Source organism: Macrobrachium nipponense, chromosome 4 (genome assembly GCF_015104395.2).
Source record: "Macrobrachium nipponense isolate FS-2020 chromosome 4, ASM1510439v2, whole genome shotgun sequence".
Classification (NCBI taxonomy): domain Eukaryota; kingdom Metazoa; phylum Arthropoda; class Malacostraca; order Decapoda; family Palaemonidae; genus Macrobrachium; species Macrobrachium nipponense.
In genome coordinates this window covers 24,988,566-25,007,400 of record NC_061100.1, presented here as the reverse complement: position 1 = coordinate 25,007,400, position 18,835 = coordinate 24,988,566, and the positions used below count along the sequence as shown (strand labels likewise).

Genomic DNA, 18,835 nt, shown 5'->3' with positions numbered 1-18,835 from the left:
TGACCGAGGTGCGAATAATAAAGCGGACCTCTGAGAAGGAGAAACTCCTTTCGTTAGGAAGGAACTGTAAATAGATCTTTTCTTCACATCCCAGATCCAAAAAGAGCCGCCAACTCACCAGCACCATCTTGCACAGCCTTATCCATGCAAGATAGGACACTGTGCAAAGTTTGGATCTAGAAATCTGCTCACTCGTCTTCTTAGCAGCACCCCAAGAGACCAATCCAAGAAGTTGAATACCTCTAAGACGTGAAAAATTCCCTTAAGTGCGATCTAACTCCGACATACTCCAGGACGCCTTTGCTGAATTGAGAGACTGTCTTCTCACAGACTCTACAAGACTCGAGAAATCTGAATCTGCCGACGAAGGGAGCATCAATCCCATCGCCTCTTCTGTCTTATACCAAATGCCTCTTTTCCCCGCAGTTTGGAGGGAGGATAGCAATAAACCGTTCTCAAAGTTTCCTTTTTAGATAAAAGCCACGAATCTAAAGACTGGAGGGCTTTCTTCATTGAGATCGCCGGTTTCATCTTAAGAAAAGCCGAGGATTTCGGGGTTTTTGTGCTCGAAAACAGAGATCTCGGCGAAGGAGGAGCTGCAGACTAAGAGAATCCGCAAACTCCTCTAGAAGTAACGAGGCTAAAACTTTATAATTGGAAAGTCCCTCGTTAGTTGAAACTTCTTCCTCAGAAATCTCTTCCAGTTCCAGGTTAGAAGGAGATCGCTCTTTCCTGACCGATTCTCTATCAGGAGAAGCCGCTCCCGTGGGAGGCGTTCCTGCTTCTTGGCTTGGCGTCAACCGCTTATGCGTCCTCGCGCTTGCCTGACGACTCTCTCCTGAGAGGCGTCCTGCTTCTTGTTGACGTCTCGCGCCTCGAAGCGTTCCTGGCTCTTCTTGCCTCGCGACCTCGCTCCTGGGAGGCGTCATGCTTCTGGCTGGCGTCAACCACTTTGGAGCGTCCTGACGCTTGCCTGACGACTCTCTCCTGAGAGGTGTCCTACTTTTTGTTGACGTCTCGCGCCTCGTAGCCTCCTGGCTCTTGCCTGGATCCTCGTTCCTGTGAGGCGTCCTGCTTCTGGATGGCATGACGCGCCTATCTTGACGCTCGCGCTGGCTGACGTTTCACGTCTCGCAAACTCGACGCTCTTGTCTGGCGTCTCGTGCTTGCGTTTGACAGGAGAACGGATCCTGCTCGGCCTATGCAAGGCTGATGAATCCGATTCCAAATCAGAGGAAGACAAAATACTTTGGCGAGTCTGAACCCTCGATAGCCTAGACTTCTTAATAGGCAGGAAATCGTCTTTCCTTCTGGGAGGGTCTTTATACAGAACTCCCACAAGAGAAGTGATGGAATCCTGCATAGTGCGAAGGATTCTTTTAGTCTCTTCATTATTGTCTACCCTCGGTTGTTTAATTACTGGATGGTCCTCCTCTTGAAAACGCTCAGGACTAGAAGTAATCCTGGGTTCATCCAAACGTCTCTTAAGGGGGGCGAGAAAGATCCGCCGATCTCCACCCTCTTTTAGGTGAGGAATTCTCCGAGGAGGAGAAACACTCACGCAGAACGCTTTTTCTGTAACGTTCTCTGGCATTCTGTGGCGATACAGAAAATGCCGAAGGGACGTCTGACTGTTGGGGATCCTCCACAACCTCCTTACGGCTTTCGACATTCCTTCTCCTCTGGGCTTGGGAGCTTGAAAGAGGTCTAGGCCTGGGAGCGTTGTGAAGACAATCAGACGCCCCCTCCACTGCACTGGGGACACTTATATCACTATCCACAGCACTATAATTACACTGCTTACCTTCATAGGCCGCCATTTTGGTTTCCATTTTCCGAAGAGCGGCTTTAAGATTCGCTATCTCAGATGCCGAATCTGTGTGTTCTAATAAAGGAGCAGGTACATTAGATGGGGCAGTAAAAGGAGAAGAGGGTATATTATTACTAATAACCCCGCTAGAACTAGATAAAGGTTTGGAAGAAGACCTCCTCACCCTGTTTCTTTCTAACTTCTTCACGTATGAGGTTAGAGATTTCCATTCTTCCTCACTCAAATCCTTGCATTCATTACAAGTATTACCAAAAGAACATTCATACATCCTGCATTTCCTGCAAATAGTATGAGGATCAATTGATGCCTTCGGCATCCTAACTTTACAACCCGCATTCACACACATTCTCACCACATTTCCAGAATCAGACATCATGTTGAACAATCCAAATCAAATTCCAAAAACGGTCCACAATCGCGTATGCCAGTACAATCAATGCAAATACGTCACCGAGAAGTCCAAACGAAGATCAATTGCGATGCAAAATACGAATCCAGCCGGAGATACCCACAACGATGTTGCCAGTATGGCCGACAGAAAAAATATGATAGAACATGGGGATGGTTCCTAGTCCTGCCACCCAGCGGCAGGTAAGTAGATCACCTGACCTACAGGTAGCGTGTGCGCGAAATTCGAATTTCTGTCGGACGACGGAGTCAAATAGCTAAGTATATATCTGACAGGTAAGTTAAATGTATAAAAATACCCTTTGAGAATCCATATAAAATACCAGAAAATAAATAAGTCACTGCTACTGAATCAAGGCTTAGCCCTCTGACTAAAAAAAATCACAGCCAAGGATAGTTCCTCTCCATGTAAACGATCCCAAATGGATTATGCCATTCAAAAACTTTGCATGCACTCTTAGCCTATCTAGATATCAAGACCCTTCTGTTTCTAAGACTTCATCAAGTTCTTCCACCCAACACTTTCACAAACTTTGCTCTTGAAAAATAACTAGACCCTCAACTCTGTTTATGATGTATGTATATGTTACAGGCAGATTTTATCCTTTACCCTTCTCTGAAACTCGTCCGTGAAGTTTCACACCAAAACACGTCTATATACCCTATTAATTGTCTAAACAAATAGTATTGCTCTTTCTTGACCATTCCTTCTATTATCAGCACTATTTTCTCAATTAAAACCATACATCCCACCTATTCAAGTTGGCTGAATGCGTAACATTAAAGGTCTGTAATTCTCTCATTCGTCCCTTTAGAATCATTTGCTAACCAGGGAGTGCCTTCAGCACCTTGATCACTTACTCAAACACTTCCACCACCATGCTGGAAGTAAGTCACTTGTAATTAATTACAGTAAAACTTTTCATTGCTCTTTTTGTTCTCAGATGTCACTTTCACCAACACTTTCCTTCAGAAAGCATTTTTTGAATTGTTTCTTCAATCTCTCGGAGTGCTATTCAATTTCCTGCTACATCTTAATTAATTACCACACTCCTTTTTTCACCTACCAAGAACTCCTCAGGACTCCAGCTTCACTTTAGGGTCTTAATTATCCCTCACTAAAAATCTGATTTTGCTACCCTACTATTTTCTCATTTTATCTGATCTTTCAAGGCATGCTTATATTTTGATGAAAGCCCTCAAGTTACTTGAACCTCTTTTAGCCTAAGAGAATTACAAATCGAAAAAAATCTAAAACATACTAACCGCAAGCGCCTGCAAAGCTTCTCTTTCTTGGGGTGACTGAATCTTGTGCGCAATAAGTCTGACGGCAGTCTGAATGCCACCTGGTTCTCCTGTAACTGCATGGCATACTGCTTGGATAGCATTGGGGTCATCTTCCACATTAAGAGGATTGGTAGATTTCTCTGTAAAATGAAATACAGTACTATAATCATCATTTGTTTTCTGAGGAAGCCCCTTAACTTACCAGATGCTTATTGGGTCTGGCCTTCTAAGGAGTAACAGAATCTGATAATTAAAGATTAAAGTCCATAATTTATTGACTATATACCTCAAAATTTAAGGTATCCCATGGGCACCAAGAATGCCATATACTAATTTCTATCACATGAAACTATTACTTACACTTATCATCTAATTTAAAAAACTTATCTGCAAAATCATGTCTACAAGTATAGCACAGCCAATAAATAACTTCATCATAATGTCACTGATGAGTAAAGAAATTTGACAGTAGAAGGGTCAAGTATTAACTCAAATGTTTAAGAAAAATTGCAAAAACATACAATTAACATCATAATAGATTACTAAGCCCTGATTTTCAAATAACCACATTAATGAAATTCTACTAGTGAGTAACAAGACTCCTACTCTCTTTTGCCCATGCAAAATAAGAGCGATGATTTCTGCCAAAAATTAAGCAAGGAGAGAAAGAAATTATTTACGGGAAAGGTGTAAATCCATGGTTATTAATTTTCATGTTCAGATGACACATATTACTGGTTTACAAATATCAAATCTAATTAGGCATGAAACAATTAATGACATCTAAGCATTCAGCTCAATATCCCCTAATGATAAAAATGGTATTTTCCAAACACTGGAAAATTCCTGGGAAAAAAATCTATCCAATCAAACTGGGCTTCCTAAATAATAACCCCCTACCTGGTCAACAACCGAGAGGAATTTCCCTGCTCTTTTCGAGTGACTGAACTGCTGAAATAAGAATTCAAAACCACACAAAGTTTAGGAGGATAGTACATAGAAAAACAAGGTCCAATAATAGCAAGGACAGCTATGAACAGTGTAGTATGGCTTCCATCATTGCACAAAACCTAACAGATTTATCACAAAAAATATCTTATGCAATCACTGCATAAGGACTGACAACATCAGACAAGAGTGCAAAATATTTCAGCCAACCAGAGCAAAGCATTTACCCGAGCTTTGATATTAAAAGAAGCTAAGATTGACCCTGCTGACCTGGAGATTAGGTTTTCTGCCCAACAGACTTTTGGTGACCACTCCCTTACCACAAAGGTTAATCCCATTGACCATCCACTCAGGATGTCAGAGCGACAAGAGGGGATTAGCAACTCTCAAGGAAATCGGAACAGCCATCACATAAATGACAGCTCAACGAGAAGAAGTTCCAGAAGACTGCTGGGCCTTGACCCAGGCTGACAACCCAACCATCTCTTGAAAGAGGGCCACAGATAGGGCCTGAAAGTACTCGAGTGTGGAGTAAAATTAAATGTAAATACTTAGAAGTAAACATGTTACGCAGTGATTTTGTGGGTTTCTTTTTCAATTTAGCTCTTATCCCTTGGGCTTCAAAATTGTGGTGGGATGGATGGTCGAGGTTGGAATATGACAAAAGGCTCTGGTTTCTAATCTGGGCAAGATGAGAATTGTCTTATATGGGTATTTGTTCCCACAAGGATATAAATCATCATCTTTTATTTATAAGACTTAAGCCTCTGATGGAAAGGCAGTTTTTTTCAACTGAGGGTCAGCGTTCAGTCTCCACCCACAGATGTCATTTTCATAATCATGAGAAATATCGAAGGGAAAACAATGACTTGTGTAATGTCAGCTGCAAAAGTCCTGATTTTATTTTAAAAAATTTAAATTTTCCAACATAAATACCTAATTAAACCATAACATAACCCCCTTAAACTATCAATGATAGGGGCATTATTAAGGAAACCAGTCATAGCCAGCAAATAGTTTCCCCTCCATGACTTATGACATCCAGGTCTGGTTAGGTGCTAAGTCCTGGTCCATCCAATCACTCTTGGTTAGGTTAGGTTAGAATGCATCCCTGCATTTCACTACCATAATAAAAAACACGTTTCCCCTATTACATCCTCTCATTATTGACTGATATTATTCAATAAATTCTTCAATATCAAATAAAATTATATTTCAGATTCATGCTTAAAGTAACCTTTACCTTTAACCTAACTTAACATAAGGTTTGTTTGTTTGTATGGTGCTTTTACATTGCATGGAACCAGTGGTTATTCAGCAACGGGACCAACGGCTTTACGTGACTTCCGAACCACGTCGAGAGTGAACTTCTATCACCAGAAATACACAGCTCTCACTCCTCAATGGAATGGCCGAGAATCGAACCTACGACCACTGAAATGGGACGCTAATACCATACCAACCACGCCGCTGAGGCGCTGCATGAAATAGATATCTCAACAGGCTGTTAATTTTCACTAAGTAGGCCTGGAATAAAAGCTCTTCAAATTGATTATATAAAACTAATAATTCTGAAATGACAATGTTAGAAAGTAGGGCTCTTTGTAAAATATAATATTGGTAAAGGATAAACCTGGCCTACTTAGTGGAATGGAATCGGACATAAACGTTTTTAGGCTAAGGTCGTTCAGTGATGAAAAGGAAATTTTGAGTAAAAAGTTTTTACAAATGTAACAGGAGGACAAACTCGCAGTTGCACTATGAAACAGCTGTTAGGAGAGAGTGGAAAGGATGTTGAAAGAAAGAGAACATGAACAAAAGTACAGTACAGTGGTCCCCCAGTATTCGCGGGGGATGCGTACCAGACCCCGCCGTGAATAGTTAGAACCTGCAAATAGTTGGAACCCCTATAAAAACACTGAAAACAGCTTATTTTGTTAGTTAAAACTCAAGAAAACCCACTAAAAATTTTTATACTTGGTTTTTTTAAATAGTTTTATCACAAAAAGTCCATGTTATGATGAAACTGATAAAAAGAACCAAGAATTTGTGGATATTTCTCATAGAAAAATGATATTGTTATTTTACAATAAAGTTTTGTACATACTTACCTGGCAGACATATACTTAGCTTACGTCTCTGACGTCACGACAGAATTCAAAACTCGCGGCTAACGCGACAGGTAGGTCAGGTGATCTACCTTACCCGCCGCTGGGAGGCGGGTGTAAGAACCATCATACCTTTCTTGCCAGATTTTTTCTCTCTTATACCTGTCTCCTGAGGGGAGGCTGGGCGGGCCATCAATCGTATATGTCTGCCAGGTAAGTATGTACAAAACTTTATTGTAAAATAACAATATCATTTTTGTACATGAACTTTCCTGTCAGACATATACTTAGCTGATTGACACCCTTGGTGGAGGGTACAAGACAGAAAATAACAAAGAAAAGGTAAACAACACCTGTTGTAGGATAAACATAACCTTGGTTCTTACCTGTTTAGGCTGAAGACTTCATAGATACTGTCTATTAGTCTGCATAGCCATAAAGGAGCTACCAGCTGAGGGCGTGACCTACAGCTGAAAAGGATCTCTTTGGGTCTACTAATGGGACTTGATATCCGCTTACTTAGTAGAATCCAAGTCGGATCATGTCAATGGGGGTTCGCCCTCTTCTATGACAGAACCTGTCCACTACCAACGCAGGGAGCTTCAAACAAATCCGATCACCTAACCAAACTAATGTTATTAGCATTACGAAACGAAAAAAGATGCCTACCTGCATCATTTTTCATACAACCATATGAACTCAATTACCAAAAAAAAAAAACAAGGGGAAAAAACTACTAAGGATATGTTCCAGCTCCCTGCCCCAGCACCGAATCCGCCGATACGTACGGGCCTAACGCGAAGCACTCGTCATACGTAATACTGACGTCTTTTAGGTAGTGGTTGGCGAATATGAATTTTACATCTCCAGAATGTAGTTTTCATCAGATTCTGAAGAGACATATTCTTCTTAAAGGCCAAGGAAGTTGCTATTGCTCTCACTTCATGAGCCTTGACTTTTTAAGAGCTTGAAATGTTCTTCATCACAAGATCTATGTGCTTCTTTCACAACACTTCTAATGAAGAAAGACAGCGCATTTTTCGACAATGGTCTGCTGGGGTCCTTTACAGAGCACCATAGTCTGTCCTCAATGCCCTTAAGGGTTTTCTTCTTCTGAAGGTAGTATTTTAAACTCCTAACAGGGCAAAGCGTTCTTTCAGGTTCCTCCCCTACTAGGGCAGACAAACCACGAACCTCAAAGCTCCTTGGCCAAGGATTTGAGGGGTTCTCATTTTTTGCTAAAAACGAAGGAAGGAAGGAACAAACCACGGAATCTCCTTTGAAACCTACCCTTCCTTCTAGGGCATGAATCTCACTAACCCTTTTAGCAGATGCTAAAGCCATGAGAAAGAGAGCTTTCCTCGTGAGATCTTTGAAGGAGGCTAAATGTGGTGGTTCAAACCTAGCGGACCTCAGGAAGCGAAGAACCACATCCAGATTCCAACTTGGAACTTCGTTCGAAGTTTTCTTGGAAGATTCAAAAGATCTTAATAGGTCATGAAGATCTTTGTCATTCGAAAGATCTAAATTCCTATGTCTGAACACCGCAGCCAGCATGCTACGGTATCCTTTGATAGTAGATACTGCCAAACCGCATTTTTCTCTGAGGAAAACTAGGAAATCTGCTATCTGAGTCACAGAGGTACTGGAAGAGGAAAACTTCTTGTTCCTGCACCAACGGCGAAAGACGTCCCACTTCGACTGGTAGACTTTAAGGGTCGAGGTCTTCTAGCTGAGGCGATAGCCTTAGCAGCTTTTGTCGAAAACCCCTTCGCTCTGACAAGACTTTTGACAGTCGAAAGCCAGTCAGATTGAGAGCGGGGAGGTTTCTGTGATACCTGTCGAAGTGGGGTTGTTTGAGCAAATCTTGTCTTTGTGGAAGTGCTCTTGGAAAGTCCACCAACCATTCCAGTACCTCTGTGAACCAATCTTGGGCGGGCCAGAACGGAGCTACTAGCGTCATTCTTGTCCTCTCCGAGATAGCAAATTTCTTGAGGGTTTGTCCTAGTACTTTGAAGGTGGGGGGAAAGGCGTAGACGTCTAACCCCTGTCCAATCTAGGAGAAACGCATCCACTGAAACTGCTCCTGGGTCTGAGATCGTGGGAGCAATAAAGTTCGATTCTTGCGTTCTTTGCTGTTGCAAAGAGATCGATGTGAGGTCTGCCCCATCTTCTCCACAGGTCTTGGCATACTTCTGAGTGGAGGGTCCACTCGGAAGGCAGGAGTTGATTCTTCCTGCTCAGGAGATCGGCCCTGACGTTCCTTTTCTCCCTGTACGAATCTGGTGAGAAGACTGATTTTCCTCGTTTGAGACCACAGCAGAAGATCCCTTGCTGTTTCGTACAGGGAGAAGGAGTGCGTCCCCCCCTGTTTCTGATGTACGCCAAGGCTGTTTGTGTTGTCCGAATTGACCTGCACTACTGCATTCCGGACGTGGGGTTCGAAGGCTTTCAATGCCATCCAGACTGCCATCAACTCTTTCTTGTTGATGTGCCAGGACACCTGATCCCCCTTCCAGGTGCCTGACACTTCTCTTGCCTCCGAGTGTCGCTCCCCAACCTGCCTCCGATTGCGTCGGAAAACAACACATGGCTGGGGTTCGGCATGTAGAGAGACATTCCTTCCACAAATCGAAGTGGGTCGTTCCACCACCGAAGGTCTCTCTTGATTCCTCTTGAGATCTTGAAGGAGAACTCCAGATCTAGGGAGAGACGCCTCCAGTTCTGGTATAGGAAGAACTGTAGAGGCCTGAGATGCAACCTTCCTAGAGAAACGAATTGCTCCAGCGAGGAGAGTGTCCCCAGCAGACTCATCCACTCCCTCGTTGTGCATGCATCTTTCTCTAGGAAGGTCGTTATTTTCTCGTAGCAACGAGCTATCCTCTCTGGCGACGGAAAAGCCCGAAAAGCCAGAGAAGCTATCCGAATCCCCAGATAGATCCTCTCTTGACTGGGGATTAATTGAGACTTCTGGAAGTTCACCAGAAGTCCCAGCGAACTTGCCAATGTAAGGGTCTTTTGAAGGTCCTCCAGACATCTTTCTTGACTCTGCTCTGATTAGCCCCAGTCGTCGAGATAAAGCGACACCCTCACTCCCTCCAAATGTAGCCACTGCGCCACGTTCTTCATTAACCCCGTGAAAAACTTGGGGTGCAGTTGATAGGCCGAAGCACAAGGCCTTGAATTGGAAGATGTTTCCTCCCATCATGAATCGTAGATACTTCCGTGAAGAAGGATGGATCGGCACATGAAAGTAAGCGTCCTGAAGGTCTATAGACACCATCCAGTCCCCTGGACGAAGAGCCGCTAACACTGATGAAGTTGTCTCCATGGCGAACTTCCTCTTTTCCACAAAGACGTTCAGGGCGCTTACATCCAACACCGGTCTCCATCCTCCTGAGTTCTTCGGAACTAGGAACAGTCTGTTGTAAAAGCCCGCAGAGCGGGGATCTTTCACTAGTTCTATAGCCTCCTTCTCTAGCATGAGATCTACTGCTAGAGAAAGGGTTTGATTCATGATGGGGTCCTTGTACTTGGCTACCAACTCCCTCGGAGTTGTCGTCAATGGTGGTCTTGACGAGAAGGGAATGAGGTATCCTTTTCTGACAATCGATAGGGACCAATTGTCCGCCCCTTTGTGGGCCCAGACGTCGGCAAATTTCAGTAGTCTGGCACCCACTGATGTCTGGAGTCCTTGACCGCTATTTCTTCCCTCTGACTGACTTCGAGAAGGTTTTACCTCTCTTAAAAGATCTAGTCCCGCTCTGGTTGCAGAACCTCTGACAGCGGGTCCTCCTCGAAAGGGCTCCTGTCTCAGAGGAGTCTCTTTCTTGGTCTTGGGTTGGAAGACAGAGCGAGGTTTCCTGGCCGCCTGGGCTAACATGTCCTGAGTAGCCTTAGCTGAAAGGGCACTCGATACATCTTGGATAATTTTCTTGGGGAACAGAAGAGGAGAGAGTTGAGCATACAAGAGCGATGCCCTTTGTGCATGAGACACTGCCTTCGTGAGAAACGACAGTAGACCGACCTTTTGCTTAAGCACTCCAGCTCCAAACAGTGAGGAGACTTCACTCGATCCGTCTCTCACTGCTTTATCCATGCAAGTGAGTACACAGTTAAGATCTTCAGGAGACAGAGCATCTGGGGTCTTGGTCTTATTAGCCAGCACACCTAAAGACCAATCAAGGAAGTTGAAAACTTCCAGGACTCGGAACATTCCCTTCAGTAAGTGGTCAAGTTCGTTCATTCCCCACGTAGTCTTGGCGGACAAGAGGGCGGAACGACGAGCAGCATCCACTAATGAAGAGAAGTCCGAGTCCGCAGACGAAGGGAGAGCGAGGCCTAAAGGTTCTCCCGATTCGTACAGAATACAAATCCCAATCTGCCGGTCAGTTTAGACGGAGGGAAAGAAAAAACCGTCTTCCCTTTCTCTTCCTTCGAAAGGAGCCATTCTCCAAAACCTCTCAGCGCCTTCTTCATGGAAAACAGTAGGTTTCATCCTAACACAAGACGAAACCTTCGACGTCTTCGAAGTGGAGAATAACGAAAGAGGAGAAGGGGGAGCCACAGGAGAAAGAATATCTCCAAACTCTTGCAGGAGTAACTCTGTAAGTTTCTTATAGGAGGAAACTGAGGCGTCTTTTGTTCCTTCTTCTTCTGAGGGGTCCTGTTCCTCCTGAGCCGAAGAGCCTTCCTGATCCTTAGAGGCGCGACTATCTTAAAGGAGTCTCTAGAGGCAGATAGACGTATACGTCTTGGAGACAATGCTTCAGGCAAGTGTCTACTTGCAACATCCTTCTTGTCTGGAGGAGTGCGTTTCCCAGATCCTTGAAGCCTAATAGGAGTCAGGCGGCAGTCAGGTGCAGAGCGCCTGTATGAAGAAGAAATTCTATCAGGCTCTTGGCGCCTATCCAAAGGAGAGCGGCTACCAGGCGAACTGCGCCTGTCATACGAAAGCGCCTACCAGGCTCTTGGCGCCTGAACCGAGGCGAGAGAATCTCTGGCGACGAGCGCCTACTAGGTGAGCGCCTACCAGGGGAGAAGCGCCTGCTAGGCTCTCGGCGCCTGACTCGAGGCGAGTAAAAGTCAGGAGAAGAGCGCCTGCCAGGCGAAACGCGCCTAACAAGCTCTTGACGCCTGTCCAGCGAAAAGCGCCTGTCCGATTTAGGGCGCTTGTCAGCCGGAGAGTGGAGGCGAGACGAGGAGCGGGCTACGAGGTGAGTAGTGCCTACTAGGCTCTTGGCGCCCGTCAAGGGGAGCGATCCTGTCTCGAGAAGAGCGTCTGTAGGGTGAGGATCTCCTACGCGCAGTTTGCTCCTTGTCTGAAGGAGAAACTTGTCTGTCAGGCGAATGTCGCTTATACGCAGATTTGATCTTGTCCGAAGCAGAGAGCCTCCTGCGAGAATCCGAACGAACAGTTGAGCGCGCCTCTTCCGTCGAAAAGCGAGAGTCAGGAGAGGGGAGCTTGGACTTCTTTACAGGAAGCGAGACGTCCTTCCTGCGCCGAGGAAGACCCGTAAAGAGAGCCAGCCAGAGCCGAAATCTGCGCCTGAAGGTTAGCCAACACCTTGCAGGAGAACTCACCAACTCGTGAACAGGAGAAGAGGCTCGATCTCCGCTAAGTGAACGATACTCCTGAGATCTCTTTCGCTTCTTCGCTTCCACCTCAGGCTCTTCCGAAAAAACTTCAGGGCTGGAAGGGCGGGCGCAGGGAGCATTCCAGGCTCTCTTCGAAGGGCGCGAGGCTTCCGAAGAGCTCCATCCTCTTTTAGGAGAAGGCGAAGGCGACGACGAGAAGCTCTACACTTCAAACATACCGTGTGAGGGTCTACCGAAGCTTTCGGTAGCCTCACCTTACAATCAGTCATACAACAAACTCTAAACATAGCAGTTTTCTTAGTATCAACATCAGACATCATGAATCCAAGAAAAATCCAAAGAAAAGTCCAATAACTGTCCACAAATCGCGAAAGCCAGGCCAAAAGATCGGGTACTTCACCAAAAGTCCGTAGAAACAATCCAGGGCGAAAACGAGAAAAGAATCCAACTGTCAAGAGGTACCGACAACGGGTGTGGTCGACACCGACGACAGAAAAAATCTGGCAAGAAAGGTATGATGGTTCTTACACCCGCCTCCCAGCGGCGGGTAAGGTAGATCACCTGACCTACCTGTCGCGTTAGCCGCGAGTTTTGAATTCTGTCGTGACGTCAGAGACGTAAGCTAAGTATATGTCTGACAGGAAAGTTCATGTACAAAAATACCGCAATTATGCGAATTTTCCGCGAATAATGTGGGGAAAAGTTCTCGATAGAAATCCGCGAATGTGTGAGTCCACAAATCCGGAGAACGCGAATACGAGGGGTCCACTGTACAAGGAATGAAAAGGGATGCAGCTAGGGGCTGAATGGACGCTGCTAAGAACCTCAAGGAATGCCTACAGTGCACCGTATGAGATGCAATAACAGTACTATCCCCCTACAAGTTGACCTACTTAGTAAACATAGCCTAACCTCCAGCAATACTATGAAGCATCAGCTCTTTGCCAAGATTGAATTTAACAACAGAAATAGTAAAAAATGTAGTAGTTAATTTGATGATTCATCCATTAGGAGTACTTGGGGCAAGTTTATAAACTTAAACAGTTACAGAACAAATATGATGGCTAGCATCATTTTTCTATATCCTACGTTATTACTTAGTAGGTGATCCGTAATCTCATGAACAGTGGCCAAAACTTGGAGGTGATGGGCATTTTTGGTGCATGCCTACTTTTGCAACACTTACAAGAGATCTTTTATTTTTCCATCCTCTCTTATTTTTTCATCATGTACAAATTAACTGTAGAGAACCTAAATACTTTTGGACTCCTCCTACTTTTCAGGACAGTTTGTTGATTTAAAAATGTCTTCCCTACATGAGAGAAGTGGTGATGGATATCCTATGTGATATAGGCTGCAGAATATAATTCATCATACAGGAGTGGGATATATAAAACACCCTTTATCCATATGGAAGAAAGGTAATCTCTTCAATACAATTAGAGCAAAAGTGCACCTTCCAACTTCACAGTAAGATAGCTTTGAGTACAGCTTCGGGATGATATATGGCCCTTCGCCAGTTAGGTCCTAGTGAGCAAGGTTCCAATAACATAAATTTCTGCATTTCTTTCTCATGACTTGCAGTGCTGTAGGTCACGATAGGATTGCAGGGGTTTGATAACTGAATACTACTGTGGCCTGGTTCCTGCCAATCTCAAAACAGAGTATTTATCGCCTTTTAAGTTTGTGTTTATAAGGTAAACAACCGCAGACGAGCCATCGTCATCATGCTGGCCAGGCCTTATTCACTCGATATTTAATTGGTGAAACAAGAATACAATTACAACTTTAAGCATAGCATTCAAAAGATTGAAGTTTCACCAACATAATGTGATATATGACAACCCCATACAAAATAAAATAAGCATGTGAGCTCTTTGTAAAATATGTTTTCAAGGCAGTTTTGAAATCCAATATGGCACCAATCGTGTGGCTGGCCGTTCTAACCACAGACAATCCACTATCCTTCCCAGCACTCATTTGAACAGTGTTATCATATATTTGTAACATTTACTGATCTTACTCAAGATTGCAGTTGTAATCAGCACAATAAAACAACATTTTGTTGCCTATATTTAGTGAAAGTATGAAACTTTTTATTCCTGGAGTCATGGTTTGAACTGAATTCATTTTTACCTTGTAATCGGTGGTTTTATCCTTACTACCATCACAACTGCAACTCTACAGTGCTTATTTGATTGTAATTTTGGTCTTAATTCACTCCAAATTGCACTTGAACCACGTTGCTGTTCCTGGTTCCTAAGCACTCACTCCACAAACACAGTTACGAGCATCAGACGACTACAATGTTTATGAGGTGCAAAGCTTTATTCCCTTAATTGTTTACTTTACTTATTATTTAGTCTACCTTTATTTTGTTACTTCAAAATGTTTATTTAATTCATGTCTATTATCCCTTTTATGCAACCAAATTAGTAGCCCCGAAAAATTAGATATTTCTGTAGTACGAGCAGACGACAGCAAAAAGACTCATCATTGCCAATCTAGTGGAGCTTCACACATATGCCGATGCATTTACAAACTGTTCCCATGAATTCTAGTTGTCATAGTAATGCAGTAATGATAAAATTGCTGTAATATGTATACATACTACAAATAGATACGCTATTTCACTTATTTCCCCGGTTTTCTGTAAGTCTTATACCCAGTTTGGAGGGTAAACACATACCAAATGACAACCCTGATAAACAATTGAAGAGCGCAAAACGCCGCAAAGAATGCCGTAGTTCACTTGGATAAGTACTGGTTAAAGGTCGGGTTTACAACTGTTGTGATGAAAGTGCCCCAGTATCTATGGGTACAAGTGGTGTGTGAATTTAGCACAGGAAATGGGAAGTTTGTTGACACAAGCGACTCCGCAAACATCGAGATGGCGTCAATCTTCTAAACTTTTTTAATCGTAAGTAAAAATTTCGAAAGCGTTTTGAGGTAGTGTGTACTGCATTGGCCACACTTTTCATTACCCTCTGTTTAATCTTAAAATATGGCCTTAATTTCTAACTTTGGGAGAAAATACTTACTTCAAAAGGAGAGTAGAGGTCTTGAGCCCCTGTTATCACCACCAACAACTCATGGCTGATGACCATCTCCGGTGTCAGGACGTGTTAAAGTACTTTTTTGAAGGGTGGCCAAATCTGTGGTAGTCAGTGAGTTGGCCAGCCCACTTGGTTCTTTACCCTAACATTTACTGTCTTTCGTTCATGATACTAGACACAACACCCATTTAACATATAGAATGGTGGTTACAGATCCAGAGGGACAATGTAGTACTCTTCATTTTCACCCAAAGGTCCCGTGCACAGCCAGCCACACACCCAAGGTATTTTGCTGACTACCTATTATGGCACCCTAGGTCAGGTTAAAAGGAAGGGGCGGAGTGCCGTCAATCAGGTAAGGACCCAAAACCTTAAATTAAGTTGAAATTTAACCCAGTACCTGTCTTTGCTATTTATTTATGCTTTACCTAGCTATACCTAAATACTTCTCTAGCAATTGTTACTGTTGGTATGCATTGGGTAGGTGACCATTTCTTTTTTTACATTGGTATGGTTTATGTCTTTCATACCTTCATGATTTGTGTATGAAAACCCAGTTCTTTTATTGGGTCTATGGTTGATTTGGGGGGTAATACTAATAGGAAAAAATGGTCAGCACTCAACCTACTCCTTGGTAGGTACCTATCAGAAATTTGGGTGGTTCAAGTACCTAGGTAGGTATACCTAGGTAGTAGCCCTACCTAGCCTATCAGAAATTTGGGTGGTTCAAGTACCTAGGTATACCTAGTAGCCCTACGTTTCAGCCTAGGAATTACCTAGGTAATACAATGTTACCTAGCCAACAGGTTACAGGTATGAATTGATAATTTGGTCACCTGTATGTTAATGACCTCCCCAGGTAGCTAGTAGTAGGTATTCCCCAGGTATCTTAGTATAGTAGAGTAAGGATCTGGTGGGCTTAACCCGCCCGGTAAGCTACGGTAGAAACAAACACACCTTCCCTATAAGTATGAAGACTGGATAAATTACCAATACAATCATTACTGAGGTATTACTCTTGATTTTTGTTTGAATCTACTTTCCATTAAACCTCCCCAAAACAAAAACACCTTGTTGACAGGTGCAACTCCTAGAGAAATCAAGACGACAATACCGTCACAAGCACATCTTCTCGGGCGGTATCTGCCTCTCTCTGGGAGATGTTATCGGCCAAAATTCGACTTAACATTCGTGAAACTTATCCGTTTATTCGTGAGCGACGTCGTAATATATGTGTGAAAGATATGAGAAGCGAAAACTTACGAATTAATGCCTCAAGTGTTGGCGCTGCAGTCGCCATGTCGAATAGCCTGTATAGTGTTGTTGTTGTCAGTCGGAATTCGAAACGGTGGCTAGGGCTTAAGACGTTCATTTTGTCCTCGTTTACTGGTCATAAATCACTTACATAATGACTGAACTATCTAAAAAAATATATGACTTTAAATTTAAAAGGGGATTCATCTTAAGAGTATTGAAATTTAGGAAGTAGACAAGTCGGAACACCAATCTCATGATTCATAGAAAATGGAATTGTTTATGGACGTATCTGTCAATGCGGGACTTTAAGTTATAAAGGAATGTTGAAAGTGTGATTTCAAACGAGTATTTACATATCTAGGACCTGTGGTGGTTTATTCTATTCAACTATAATTATATTTGAACTATGATGATTGAATAAATGAAATTATTTTTCTCAATGAGGGACTAAACGCTTCCATGAATATACACATAAGGCAAGATTCCAGACTAGTAGTTTACATTATACTACGAACTCCTATGGATCGTAAACCATTAAAGAAGCATTCTATTCACGACTGTATCAAAAGTAAGACAAATTTCAAGTTTTTATCCTCATCCATTATTTATAACAGGGCATAGGTAGTACAGCAGTCTCGGAAGGATATGAATTATTCATACCAATAGTTTTCTTCTTCATCAAAATTGTATTCTTTACATGTGATTTAAGTTTTTAAGCTTCCCTGCCTGTCCTCTTTAGTTTCAAAGTCTCACCACTGAACCAGGGTAATGATTCCGTAACTGTTATAAATTTATACACCAATGGCCACGTACTATCATCATATTCCCTTCCATTCAAAAGCATAAATAATAGCACGAGACTTGCTCCAGAAGCTATAATTGAATCTCTCTTTTCTATATATACGATGAAAAATGTTACAGAATTCGCCGGTAGAATAAATGTTATTGTAGCTATTTGCGCACCACTGTCCGTGTTACATGTTGCTGCCCTTGTTCCAACGTTGCAAGGATAAAAGTATACTTAAGTAAGTACCGTGACTGCGAGTCAATCAGTGCTCGTGAAATAAGCTCCGAGTGCGGGTGGAAGCGTAGCGGAGGAAATGTTCCCTTTTTCCATACGTAAATACGTGTCCGATTCGTTGGAACGTTTGAGGAGATAGAACGTGAGTTTCTTTCGTTTTTTATTTTTTTATTTATCCTGTCTGTTTTTAACGTCATTTTATTCTTTAATATCAGCGGATGTATGTTATTATTCACTATATAACTGTAGAAATGCAATTAACATGAATTATTGATTGCGGCAGTGTTATAAATTACATTAGTATTAGTTTGTAGGTCTAGTGCAGACCGAATTATTATCTAATAAATATATATCTATATATATATATTATATATATATAATAGATATATATATATATATAATATATAATATATATCTATATATATATATATATATATATATTATATAATTATAAATATTCTGTGCATATATAAACGGCAATACAAGTTTGGAAGTTATCAATTGGTTAGACCTATAAGATAGAGAATAGTACTAACAATATTACAGCACTTTAATGGCCAGTAGTATAAATCAAAGTGAATAGTACCTACGGACTCGAGTACTGTATACTAAGCAGTAGTAAATGAAACTTAATAGTTCTGACTCTAGTACTATACTGAGTAGAAGCATAAATCAAAGTGAATATATAGTACTGATGTAGTACTATACTGACCAGCAGCATACATCAAAGAGAAGATAAGCATTTCATCATCATCAAATAATATTTGATTTCGTGGTCTGTTAGTTTACAAATTATCTATTTTAATCATTCTTTGGATTTTATATGCATGCCGTAATTACGGAACATTCGTAATGTATATAGCCAGTGCTGGTCGGTTGGGTTTTCAAATAAAGAACGGACCTTTGCGCTTTTTGTAAAGTGTGATGAAAAGTAGCTACAAGAAGCCTGGTGTGGAACGGTGATCTCTGAACAACCAACCAACAGATTAGAAGTAGCCAATGTCAATTGTATAAAAACGTTTCTTCACATTAAACGAATTAGTCATAAACCATTATACATTCCAACATCGAGACTCCCAGAGTTTCCAATATATTTCAAGTCCCGCCACAGAATGTGATAGTAATGCGACGATTAGCCGAACAGAGCCTATTAGTCTGAACCGGTTTACCTCGGTCTATCTTAGCTCAGACATTGCCATAATATTTCATAGAATACGCTTCAGGCTTATACATATTTTTTTTATCTTTAAGAAATATTTACCTAAAACGCAATGAAAAAATTAGATCTGTCTTTGCCTTGCTAATTGTCATCCAGAAATAG

At 42.3% G+C, this 18,835-nt stretch overlaps 2 protein-coding genes across 2 annotated transcripts in view; one reads left to right on the top strand and one right to left on the bottom strand.

Annotated features, from left to right (window-relative positions):
• LOC135210810 (ADP-ribosylation factor-binding protein GGA3-like) overlaps window positions 1–16,638 on the bottom strand; it is a 76,181-nt gene extending 59,543 nt beyond the window's left edge. Inside the window, exons 1-2 of the mRNA XM_064243678.1 lie at window positions 16,500–16,638; window positions 3,506–3,666 (exon numbers count right to left, since the gene is read on the bottom strand). Of these exons, the coding sequence (XP_064099748.1) occupies window positions 3,506–3,666; window positions 16,500–16,608 (270 nt within the window). The 5' untranslated portion in view covers window positions 16,609–16,638. The remainder of the gene's footprint in view (window positions 1–3,505; window positions 3,667–16,499) is intronic.
• Window positions 16,639–17,526: 888 nt separating this feature from the next.
• The window catches only part of LOC135211608 (glycine receptor subunit alpha-2-like), a 20,563-nt gene continuing 19,254 nt past the window's right edge, over window positions 17,527–18,835 (top strand). Inside the window, exon 1 of the mRNA XM_064244899.1 lies at window positions 17,527–17,656. The gene's annotated coding sequence lies outside the window, so the exon portion shown is untranslated. The remainder of the gene's footprint in view (window positions 17,657–18,835) is intronic.